Genomic DNA, 12331 nt, shown 5'->3' with positions numbered 1-12331 from the left:
CATCCCTATTAATTTCTATGGGCTCTCATATGTTCCTATAGAATTTCCCATTACATTACATAATCCTCTAGCTGCCATTATTGTATTTTCTAATTTAAACTATTCTTAATTTTTATTTGTAAGCATTATGCTAACCAAATGTGACAAGCCACTCCTGACTTGCTGTAGGAGATAAAGTCTGGCAGGACTTGAGAATGGACTGCCAAGCTCAACCACCAATTCCTGAATCCTTTTCAGATCATCAAACTAATAAACCCAGTGTCCTTCAAGGTTCAACTCCTAGAATCTCTAATGTTGTATGTTTTCCATCTTGTATATTTCCCTTCTCAAGCTGTTCATTGACAACCCCTTCCCTGATGGGGTTGACTCTCCTTCAGCCTCAATAAAAGTCCAGAGGCAGGAGGAATATAAAGTCCATCAGATCCTTGTGGCTTGTGATGTTGCTTCCACAAGGGGTTCAAGGGGAAGCTGCAGTATCTGATAGCCAGGAAGATGTATGGGCCAGAGGAGTGATTCTGGAAACCAGAAGAAAATGTTCACACTCCCAACTTCCTGCAGGAATTTCACTGAAGATAGCTGACCACTACATCACACCACCTACACTCCAGTGTGTGATATGTCTCCAGGAAACATTTGAAAAGGTCTTCTTATGAACTGAGAAACTATATGACTAAGACTTTTAAAAGCCATGACCTGCTTTAACACTGCAAACTCAGCATAATGAAAGTAGAAAGCCTGTACTGAATAAAACACTGGACAAGCCCAGCATTGTGCTTAATGAATGAAGTGGTGCATATCATGCAGGCAGGGTTCAGAATCAAGCTGAAGTTTATTCATAAGAATCATCTAAGGAGTGACAGAGGCAGAGAAACTTTCAAAGTTATCCCCAAAGACTGAACCCATAATTTCAGAAGGGTACTCCAATGCAGTTATGACAAGAATCTAAATTCCATTGGAGCAGGATAGACAAAAGATTTGTCTACATGGGGTCACTCAGAAAAGTTAAGACCAATTAACTAAGGGTGTGAAGTTAATACGCATAAGTTAAAGTGCATAAAACCCTCATGTGGACATTTTCATTCAGAAGTAAACAGAAAGAAGCTAAAATGAAGTAAAGCCACTTTACTTCTGATCGAGCATGTCCACACAGAAATTTAATGTACTTTACCTTCTCACCTTTAGTTAATTCATCTTAACTCCTTCTGTGCATTGGGTAAAAGACTTCAGAGGTTAATTGACACACACCACGTAAGGAAATACAAATAAAGTGTACTGAAATAAATTATACCTGAGGTGAAGTAAAACTTTATAGCAGTAGGACAACTTTCAGAGTCAGGCAAAGGTAGCAAAGTCTGTCTGTCACATAATAAGCTGGGCCTTTAAGAGAGGTCGGCTCAGTCACATTCATATCCCCTTGTCAGGTACTTCTCCACAAGGACTCCTGACTCCCAGTCCCATATTTCAGTCGCAAGAACATGCATACCCTAACCCCATGGCAAGATGTATGTTTCAATTCATGTTCAGTTTTCTTGTAAATCCATGTATGTCTTTTGGGACTGAGGGGGAAGATGAGACGATAATAAATGTATTATCTCCTTTTGTCACAAATTATATGCAAAAATCATACCAAATAGAGAAACTGGGCACAGTACTGCTTTCACACAAAGCCATGGCAGAGCTTTCCATGGCTGGAGACTCATCAGGCTGCTGTATTTGGGCCTCACAAACTGAGGCTGCATGCTCTTAAGCTTTCCTTGGTCTCCACAGACTGAAAAACTCTTTCTAATTTACTCTCTGGCACATTGCCTGGACACAGGCTCTCTCTCTCTGTTACCCCTTCACAGAAATGGGTCCCCACAGTACATCTGCACTGGGCTGCCAGGTGCAGTACTGACCCTCCTCACACCCTATGAGCTGAAGCATGACCTTTCTCAGAGCTCCAACCTTTTAGGCACTCTAGATTTACAGTTCACTTCTTTAGAGACACATTATAATTGAAAGCAAATAAATACACAGCCTTTTTAGGGGGGGGTCTCAAAACCAATCACTCTTTACATTAGCTAGCACAAGAAATATAAGGTCTAAACAGAATAATAAACACACCTGTACGCATTTCTCGACCTCAGTTTCTAAACCACTCTGAGCTTTCTTTGGATTCAGGTCACTAAGTAATCCAGGATAGCTCCTGTCCTCCGGCATATGACTTCTTCTCAAGAACACGGAGTCTCTCTCTGGGCTTTTCTCCAGTTCTCTCCAAAATGGCCAGTGAGAGACTCTCTTTTATAATTTCCAGCCCCCCTTTATCAGGTGACTCACTGATCAGCCTTACTAGGTGATCTGTTGCTTAGGCCAGGTCTACACTACAGACCTATATTGGTATTGTGACATGCTGTATCTCAAAATAGCATCCTGTAAACCCCATATTCCTCATTTGAATATGGTTGTGATGTTTCATACAAAACATGCCATGCAAAGTACCATATGAATGCTCATGATCTGCTGAAACTCATTGTTCTGTCAAAATATGTATATCGTTATGGTGTATGAAATTATGAGATTTTGCTATGGTTGTTTTTGAAATATGTTGTGAGTCTGGCACATGCCCACAGTTAGCTCTCCAGTGATGACTCATACCCAAATGGGCATTAAGCAACCATCAGGAGCCGTTGATCAGCAGGAGAATAGTAAACAAGAGATTTACAATTCTGTATGACTCAGTTGCACAAGCACCACATAATGGAGATTGCTTAACTCTGTGACTCAGCAAGGCCCACCAGGACATGCCTGGGCCAGTATCTTCCCTGGGGCATGAATTGAAAGCATAAAATAACGGACAGTGTCACCAGGAGATCACCTCTCTCCTCCTCTACCTATACTGAAGGCAACAAGAATGCTGGGAAGACAAAGACTTTGAAAACTGAGGAGATTGGTCCCAGGCTGAGAAGGAAATTTATCCTATGTATTAAGAACTGTAAGATGCCTGTAACATCTATTAGAGTGAGAAAAGCTGTTTAATTCAACTCTTGCTTAGACTACAAGTTTAGGTTTTAGAATGTGTTTACTTTTTATTTTCTTAAGATAACTATCTTTGATCTTTATGCCTACCACTTATAATCACTTAAAATCTGTCTTTCTGTAGTTAATAAGCTTATTTTAATATTTTATCCTTACCAGTGAGTTTGACTAAAGTGCTCAGGGAATTTGCTCAGCTTACAAAGGCTGGTTCATATCCACTATCCTTTGATGAAATGGTGAACTAATTAATGAGCTTGCCGTGTTCAAGAGAAGGTTTGCTGCTTGTCACTAGCAAGGCATCATGAAAGGCAGCCCAGGCTGGAGAGTTAAGGGAGTCATAGTGGTCCCACAGTTTCAGGCTGTGCCCTGGGGATCCCGTCACAGGTAATCTACATTGCTCAGAGGTGTGCAAATTCTACACCCTTGAGTGACATAGTGATACCGACCTAACCACCTGTGTAGACAGCACTACATTCATGGGAGAGACATAGCAACCATCTCTCGGGGAGGTGGATTAAATACACCAATGGGAGAAGTTCTTTTGTAAACATAGTAACATATTCACTTAAATGCTACAGGGGCACAGCTACCTCAGTGCAGCTGTAGAGTTGTACATGAAGACAAACTCTTTAGTTGCCAAACCCTCTAGAGTTCAGACTTGAAAAACTGGTTTGCCCTGGGCAATAGCCATCTCTTTGTGCAAGGCTGCTCCATTTAAATGGACAATCAACATTTAACATCTTGCCTTTGGGCTTAGGGTGACCAGATAGCAAGTGTGAAAAATTGGGATGGGGGTGGGGGGTAATAGGTGCCTAATGTAAGAAAAAGCTCCAAATATCGAGACTGTCTCTATAAAATCAGGACATCTGGTCACCCGATTTGGGCTTTTCTACACTTAGAAGGGTCGCAGCGAGAGCAGGTGCATTTATGCAGTTGCATCACTGCAGCACTTTGGTAGATGCTGTGACAGTGTACCCCAGAGGGCTTCATGGGAATATGCTTATGAATGTATATAACTGGAATATGTTTTATGCTACATATGCCATGTAACATATCTACGTAAAGGTTATTATCTACCGAATACATTCCTCCTATTTGTATGCATGTGTTATTTTTGTACTTGAAGTTAGGAATATTGGCTGTATACTTGCTTGATAAGCCTTAGTAAGCATTTGGTCAGCTTCTTGAGAAAGTAATGTGCACATTAAGTGCCCAATCAAGAACCATTTAAGCCAGCAATGAACTCAAAGACACCAATCTGCATCGGAGGAATGTGGCTTGGCTGGTAAGAAACTCAATCATGCATGGACATGTGACTTGCCCATGTGACTCCAAAACTCCATCTTGGAGCTGGAATTTGCATAGGAGAAAGGAGAGGTCTCCACCCACAATAGAAAGTCTATTTAAGCCTGTGGGAGACCCCTCCATTTTGTCTTCAGCTGGTTAAAGAGATAGCCTCTCCATGAAGAAACTGGAACAAAGGACAATAACTACAGGGAGTGTGAGTGATTGCTGGACCCAGACTAGAAGGAGACTAGTCTGTAAAAGGAAGCTTACTGGAATTCCTCTAAGGGTGAGGTTTTTATTTGTACTCAGTTTTCTTACTGTATTAGACTCAGACTTGTGTGTTTTATTTTATTTTACTTGGTAATTCACTTTGTTCTGTCTGCTATTACTTGGAACCACTTAAATCCTACTTTCTCTATTTAATAAAATCACTTTTTACTTATTAATTAACCCAGAGTATGTATTAATACCTGGGAGTGAGGAGGGAACAGCTATGCATCTCTCTCTATTGGTGTTACAGAGGACGAACAATTTATTAGTTTGCCCTTTATGAGCTTTATAAAGGTTAAAATGGATTTATTAGGGGTTTAGACCCCATTGGGAGTTGGGCATTTGAGTGTTAAAGACAGGAACACTTCTGTAAGCTGCTTTCAGTTAAGTCTGCAGCTTTGGGGCACGTAGTTCAGACCCTGGGTCAGTGTTGGAGCAGAGTGGCATGTCTGGTTCAACAAGACAGGGTGCTGGAGTCCCAGGCTGGCAGGGAAAGGAGGGGCAGAAGTAGTATTGGCACATCAGTTGGCAGTTCCCAAGAGAGTTTCTGTGATCCAACCCATCACAAATGCTACCTACACTGACAAAAGGGCCTCTCCCATTGGTGTAGGTACTCCACCTCTCCGAGAGATAGTAACTATGCCAACAGGAGAAGCCCTCCCATCAACACAGCACTGGCAACACCAGGAGTTAGGTTGATATAACTGTGTTGCTCAGGGATGTAGAAAATCCATACTCCTGAGCAACACAGTTATACCAATATAAGTTGGTAGTGTAGATTAAGCCTTTGTTAGCCATGTGCCACCATCCCTAAGAATTTAGTCCAAGATGGAAGCATAAAGACAACCAAAAAGGCAGCAAGCCCCACTTTCAAAATGGAGTTTGCAATCTGATACAGATACACAGAGAGTCCCCCATATAAAACAGAATTCATAAGCTATACTTAGACAAGATTCCTCATATCATCAAAATAATTTACTCCATATGGAGAAAAGAAAAATATCAGACAGTTTACTTTAAAACCTTTAAACAACCTTACTGGTTGTAGGACTGGCATTTAGAAGTGGTCTTATAGACTGCTATATCATTCATGTCTTTTCAGCGGCTGGATTTCCCACAGAATGTTCCTGCCCTCCATCCCATCCCCTGTCATTAAAACATCAGCAGGCTTGCAGTTGCAATAGATGTAATGTATTCCATGTGTTATTTTTCTTTTTGCTTAGAAAAGAATCCAGTCTTCTTGCAATAAAGGATTATTTTGAACCACTTAAGTCTCTTCTTTTCTAGATCAGCTGACTGACATCTGAAAACAGAAAAAATAATAGAAAAAAATCTCTCTCTCTTTGTGTTGGCAGCTTTTAGGATATGGTCTTTGTCTCAGGGATCCAAGAGGGTTAGAGTGACCATGCAGCCAAACTCAGGGACCTAACTTTTCCATCCACATGTAAATATTTATGGCTAAAATCCTAGTTATTAAACTGAGGAATACAGTTCTGGTATACATAACATTTATATTTGGAAAAGCTCTCATGGGTAAAAATATGTAAATATGATTTTGGCCGCACTGAAATAAGTGATTTGATTATTTCAAGTCTCTGTGGTTCTCATTTTATTTATATATTTATCCCGATTATATTAGTTGTTTTCCTATTGGCTAAGACAACTACAGCCTACCAAATGATTATGAAGTTACATAAGACTCTATTTGAAGACTATATAATGCCTTTTTTTTCACTCTAGCAAGAGACAGAAGTCTATCAAGATGCAGGTTTGCTGCTTTAGGTTCATTCATGCATGGAGATTTGTTTCAAGACACACTGAAACCTGAAATAGAGCTGACATATTTACTAGCCCATACTTCAGAGCTATCAACCTGAGACGTGAGTAACAGCTACTGTAATTCGCTTCTGTGCGCTATGAAGAATTTTTCAGTTCCTGTGCAAGCTAATGAATATCAGACTGAAAGCCTTTTTCCTCAGCTTGTCCTGAATTTAACAAATAAGTCAGATCCAGTTGGAAGACAAGAAAGAGATGAGCAATTAGCTCAGTTAGAGATTGCTGTGTTGGGAGTAATATTTGTGACAGCATCTGTGGGCAATTTTATTCTCATACTGGTACTGTGGAGGAGAAGAAAGAAGTTATCTAGGATGTATGTATCCATGCTTCACCTGAGCATAGCAGACTTAGTGGTAGCATTTTTTCAAGTACTTCCCCAACTAATATGGGATATTACAGATGTTTTCATAGGGCCAGATGCACTATGCAGAACTATCAAATATTTGCAGTTGTTGGGCATGTTTGCCTCTGCTTATATGATAGTGGTCATGACAGTGGACAGATATCAAGCAGTATGCTATCCGATGGTCACTTTCCAAAAGAAAAAGGCTCTTTGGAATGCTGCCATTTGCACCAGCTGGTCTATATCACTGCTTTTTAGTCTTCCACAAGTATTTATCTTTTCCAAGACTGAAATATCTCCAGATATTTGTGAATGCTGGGGTGAGTTCATCCAACCTTGGGGCTTAAAGGCATATGTGACTTGGATTTTTGTAGCTATTTTCTTCATTCCCACAGCTATCCTTACCATATGCCAGGTTAAGATCTGCAAAATAATACTCATGAACATACATGTGAAAAAAAGGAATGAATTTGAAGCAATAAATCAGAAGCAGGTCCTGCCATTCCAAGCAAGCAGTATTAACTGTATTTCAAAGGCTATGATCAAGACTGTAAAAATGACAGTGGTGACAGTTATTGCATATGTCCTGTGTTGGGCACCTTTCTTCATTGTACAGTTGTGGTCTGTATGGTACCCCAGTGGCATTACTGAAGGTAAGATACTCCTTTTTCTTATCAATAACTATAATAGACTACCACATTGCTACATTTCCTCTTTATATATACATATTGCTTAGGTTCAGCTATGTGTAATCATTTTATGTATGATTAAATTTGAAGGACGAGTTTGTTTGCATGCTGTATTAATGATGTATAGGGCCCTATCAAATTCAGGGTCCATTTTGGTCAATTTCACAGTCATAGGATATTAAAAATCATAAATTTCATGATTTCAGATATTTAAATTTGAAATTTCATGGTGTTGTAATTGTAGGGGTCCTGACCAGTGTCCCCTCTAATTTTTCCCACAGATGCGTGGAATGAATTTTGTTATATGCACCAATATGGAGGTGATGTGTGACGCATCACTTCCATATTGGTGCACATAACAAAATTCATGTGGTGTGGGTGGGGCAGAGGGGCTCGGAGTGTGGGAGGGGGATCAGGACTGGGGCAGAGGGTTGTGGTGCAGGGGTGTGAGGGCTCCATCTGGGGGTGCGGGCTCTGGGGTGGGGCTTGGGATGAGGGGTTTGGGGTGCAGGAGTGTGCTCTGGGGCTACAATGGGGAGAGAGAGGACTCCCCCTTGCTCCCTCCTGACAGCAGCATCTGGGCTGAAGGGGAGAGGTGCCTCTCTATGCTGCGGAAACTCTGGGGCTGAAGCCATGGGCTAGGCACCCCTCCACCAGATGCAGCAGGTCTGGGCTGGGGCTGAGTTGGAGACAGGGGAGGGGTGCCCCCATATGTGCCAACTCCATGGGTCCTCCAGGGCTGGAGCACTCACAGAGAAAAATTAGCGGGTGCTGCTCAGCAGGACCCACCAGCAGCCAAGCTTTCCCCATCCCCAAGCACATCTAACCTGCTGGCAGCCTCGCTGACCAACTCCTTCCCCTCCCTCCCAGTGCCTCCTACCTGCTCACTGTGAACAGCTGTTTTGCAGTGTGTAGGAAGCTCCAGGAGGGAAGAGGAGGAGGTGAGGAAGAGACTGGAGTGGAGCAGGGTCAGGAAGGGGTGGTGGGGTAGGGGTGGAATGGGGGCAGGACCTGGGGTGGAAGGCAGAGTCGAGCACCCTCCAGGCTAGAGGGGAAGTCATCACCTATGACACGTGCCTCCCCTAGCTCTGGCAGGTCGGCTGCATGGGTTCCCCGAGTGCCTGTGCAGCACTAAATAGGCTGCTCTGCAGCCACACAGCTTACAGGGAACTTAGGTCCTAACCCAAAAAGGAGTTGTGGGGGGGTGTCACAAGGTTATTGAAGGGGGGTTGAAGTACTGCTACCCTTACATCTGCGGTGCTGCTCGTGGAAGTGCTGTCTTCAAAGCTGGGTGGCCAGAGAGCGGCAGCTGCTGGCTGTGAGCCCAGCTCTGAAGGTTGCACCACTGCCAGCAGCAGCACAGAAGTAAGGACGGCATGGTATTGCCACCCTTATTTCTGTGCTGCTGCCTTCAGAGCAGATGCTGCTCTCTGGCCGCCCAACTCTGAAGGCAGTGCAGAAGTAAGGATGGCAATACCGCAGCTCCCCTAAAATAGGCTTGTGACCTCCCCCACAGCAACCACCTTTTGGGTCAGGACACCCAGTTTGAGAAACGCTGGTATCTCCTCATGAAAGCTATATAGTGTAGGGTAAAAGCACACAAAAGACCAGATTTCACGGGGGGAGACCAAATTTCACAGTCCATGGGGCGTTTTTTGTGGCCATGAATTTGATAGGGCCCTAATGATGTACAATAGCTGGTAATGTATTACACTGCATAATCAAAAATCATCTTGGGGGTTACTTAATGTGTATGTGTGTACACATGTACAAACATATGCTTTCAATAAGACTTTTTTTCTGCTGGGAAGGCTAACCAAGATTAATTAGCATTTAATTATTAGTAAACTACACAGTCAAAATGTTATGAACTTTATCTGTACTAGCAAGAGATCAATATATATATTTAGAGATTTTGGAGATTATGGAATTACTTTTTTTGTATATTAGGGAAATTAAAGGCAATATAGCATTTTAGCTTTAATTAAAATAATTATTCAAATTAATAAAATAAATATTTCTGGTTTACTATTTATAACAAGAACACTATAAAACTTCTGAAGTGTTTTGAATATTGAAAGGTTCTTAGGTGTGAAATATCTTCAGTGAACTATGGAACAATTACAAATTGTGTAAGGGTTGATATCTGTAACAAAACAAAGCTAAAATACAAAAGAATAAAATGCTGTACACAATATTAATATTTTCAAAATTACATTGCTACTCCTTTGTTAAAAACAGACTCCCTATCAACTTCATTTCTAAAGTTCAGCTGTTGAAAGATAAAATTTGGATATAAATAAGACAAAATTATACTATAAATTTATAAAATTAGATGATAATTTTGTCTTCTGAAAAGATCTCACGTTATGATCTTTGTTTTAAAAATTCTTACTACATGTATTCATTTCTGAGATGGTACAGCATCTACATAGATTAAGGTAAGCAACTACATTAACATTTAGATTTATATGGGGTAAGAAGAGTTACGCAAAAATTTCTATTCCTGAAATACATCTTATGCATATGCAACTACAATGTATTATATACCGTAGATAGCTAGAGAATTACACTTGTTTATAACCATTGAATAAACTGAAATCTCCTAATGTTATTTTAACTTTTTCTCTATTGCAAAATGCTAAACTAATCCTACAACAGTTAAGGCAATTAATTTAAGAACAGGTATATCAAAGACAGGGCCGGCTCCAGGCACCAGCATTCCAAGCTGGTGCTTGGGGCGGCAATCTGCAAGAGGCGACTGTTTTTCCTGTTGTTTTTCTCCCAAGCAACGCGCCGAATTGCCGCCGTGAAAGGCGGGGGCAGTGTCTGTGCCCTTAGGGCGGCAGGCGCGTTTCCGCGATGGTGGCAATTTGGCAGCAGCTTCTATATTTAGATGTCCGGGGAGGCTTCAGCTAAACATAGAAGCTGTCACCGAATTGCTGCCGCCACAGAAATGCGCCTGCCACCCTAAGGGCACACAGACTGCCCCCGCAGCTCGTGGAGGCAACTTGGTGCGCTGCTTGGGGTGGTGAAAACTGTAGAGCAGGCCCTGATCAAAGAGCATCAATTCATAAGAACATTACTACTTTCTGGCATGTCTTATTTACACTGGTATCTCTCCAATTCTTTCATTCCAGGTGCAGCGTTTACCATTATCATGCTCCTGGGGAATCTGAATAGTTGTGCCAATCCGTGGATTTACATGTATTTTTGTGGCCACATTCCATATTGTGCCAAAAAGCAGTCAAAAAACATCTCAGCTCAGGAAGAATCTGTGATCACAGGAAGCATTAATTTGGTAGACAGGGAACCAGAAGAAAACCTAACTTGTATATAAATATAAACTTCTTTTTGTTGCTTTGATACATTAATTACATTCAACTTTTATGTGAATATTTTATCCCTATCCTTTGTTATCTGAGGAATGGAGTGAGTTGAAAAATTGTCCTTCCCTGTATAAATATATTTTTCTTAAATATTGTAGCATGCACTGCATTACAAGAATTCCAGTGATGTGCAAGCCTGACTTTTAAGTTACATTGCACTATAAAATTCATATAACTATTGGCAAAGATATGTAGAGCTATTTTATATACTTCATTTTTGTCTACAAAAACTGCTTTCTGTTCTCGAATTTTGGATTGCCAACTAGTAGATTTCTACAAGAGTGATGACAAATTGTGATATTGTTGAAAAGGAGAATCCTATGATTAGATTTGAATGTGTGATATTGAAATTGAAGCATGAATAGTTCAGGAAAAATTTGGGGTAAATATTTGAGAAACCTTGAGAAGGCAGCAGAAAGTCACTAAAATCCTCTGTCAGCTTTAATTAAACACTTTAAAACAGGGGTAGGCCACCTATGGCACACATGCTGAAGGCGCCACGCGAGCTGATTTTCAGTGGCACTCACATTGCCTGGGTCCTGGCCACCGGTCTGAGGGGCTCTGCATTTTAATTTTTTTTTAAATGAAGCATCTTAAACATTTTAAAAAGCTTATTTACTTTATATACAACAATAGTTTAGTTATATATTATAGATTTATAGAAAGAGACCTTCTAAAAATGTTTAAATGTATTACTGGCACGCGAAACCTTAAATTAGAGTGAATAAATGAAGACTCAGCACACCACTTCTGAAAGGTTGCCAACCCCTGGTTTATAAAAATGTGTTGGTCCTGGGGAGTTAAATGTCACAGTATCTTTATACATTGCTCTTGCAAGTCTGGACATCTGCTTTAGGTTCAAATAACGTCTTGGGTCTCAAGTGCTCAGGCACTATGGTGATGTTCCAGTATAAGGAGAATGGTGATCTCATTGTAGTTCCCATTTATATATAATACAAAACAACCACACAGGACTAGATTCTCTATCAAGTGACCTGGTGACCAGACAGGAGTGCAGTGAATTTGTACCCTATCTAAACAGACACAGTGGGTGACTTTGAGCCATTTTTGAATCAGACCTGTCCTGTCTCCAAGCACCCATCTGCTAGCACTGAATGTGCATCTAGGACAGGCAGCTTGACAGGTAATTTCTGAACCATATAGCACTCTATGGGCTTAGTAGCAGAGGAAAATAAGTATTTCACCTTCATGGTAGAAATGAGTCACTTACCCAAGTATCTTTACCTAGATTACTGTTTGCTGGCTGAAGTGTGGATACCCTGTGCAGATAGGTATTTCTTTCCTTTTTCAATGTCTGCAGTCTATTCAAGAGAGCATGGACTGGAAAATTAGTAGGTCTGTCACAGGCCAAGACAGAGATGCATTGGCAGAGGATCTCTGGGGATGTTTGCACATCATCTGCCTATATTATGTCTAGCCCAAATCAGCGCCATTCTTCATTTTCATGAGTGCTAGCTAACATTCTCAAATGTTCAGGAAAA

At 41.1% G+C, this 12331-nt stretch overlaps 1 protein-coding gene across 1 annotated transcript; it reads left to right on the top strand.

Moving 5' to 3' along the window:
- The first annotated feature begins 6488 nt into the window (after nucleotides 1-6488).
- LOC116832822 (arg8-vasotocin receptor-like) lies at nucleotides 6489-11335 on the top strand. Its single transcript, XM_032793892.2, has 2 exons — nucleotides 6489-7404; nucleotides 10581-11335. Exons 1-2 carry the CDS (start codon nucleotides 6489-6491, stop codon nucleotides 10778-10780), a joined length of 1116 nt encoding a protein of 371 aa, XP_032649783.2. The 3' UTR covers nucleotides 10781-11335.
- The last annotated feature ends 996 nt before the right edge of the window (nucleotides 11336-12331 follow it).

Source organism: Chelonoidis abingdonii, chromosome 1 (assembly GCF_003597395.2).
Source record: "Chelonoidis abingdonii isolate Lonesome George chromosome 1, CheloAbing_2.0, whole genome shotgun sequence".
Lineage (NCBI taxonomy): Eukaryota > Metazoa > Chordata > Testudines > Testudinidae > Chelonoidis > Chelonoidis abingdonii.
The sequence above is the reverse complement of the archived record's forward strand: the minus strand, read 5'-3'. Positions and strand labels throughout refer to the sequence as shown.

What these genes read in the sequence shown, in the direction of transcription:
- LOC116832822 (XM_032793892.2), top strand. Translation starts at nt 6,489, where the DNA reads ATGAAGAATTTTTCAGTTCCTGTGCAAGCTAATGAATATCAGACTGAA. An exon ending in CCCCAGTGGCATTACTGAAG is followed by an intron (nt 7,405 to 10,580) that starts GTAAGATACTCC and finishes CTTTCATTCCAG; the next exon opens with GTGCAGCGTTTACCATTATC.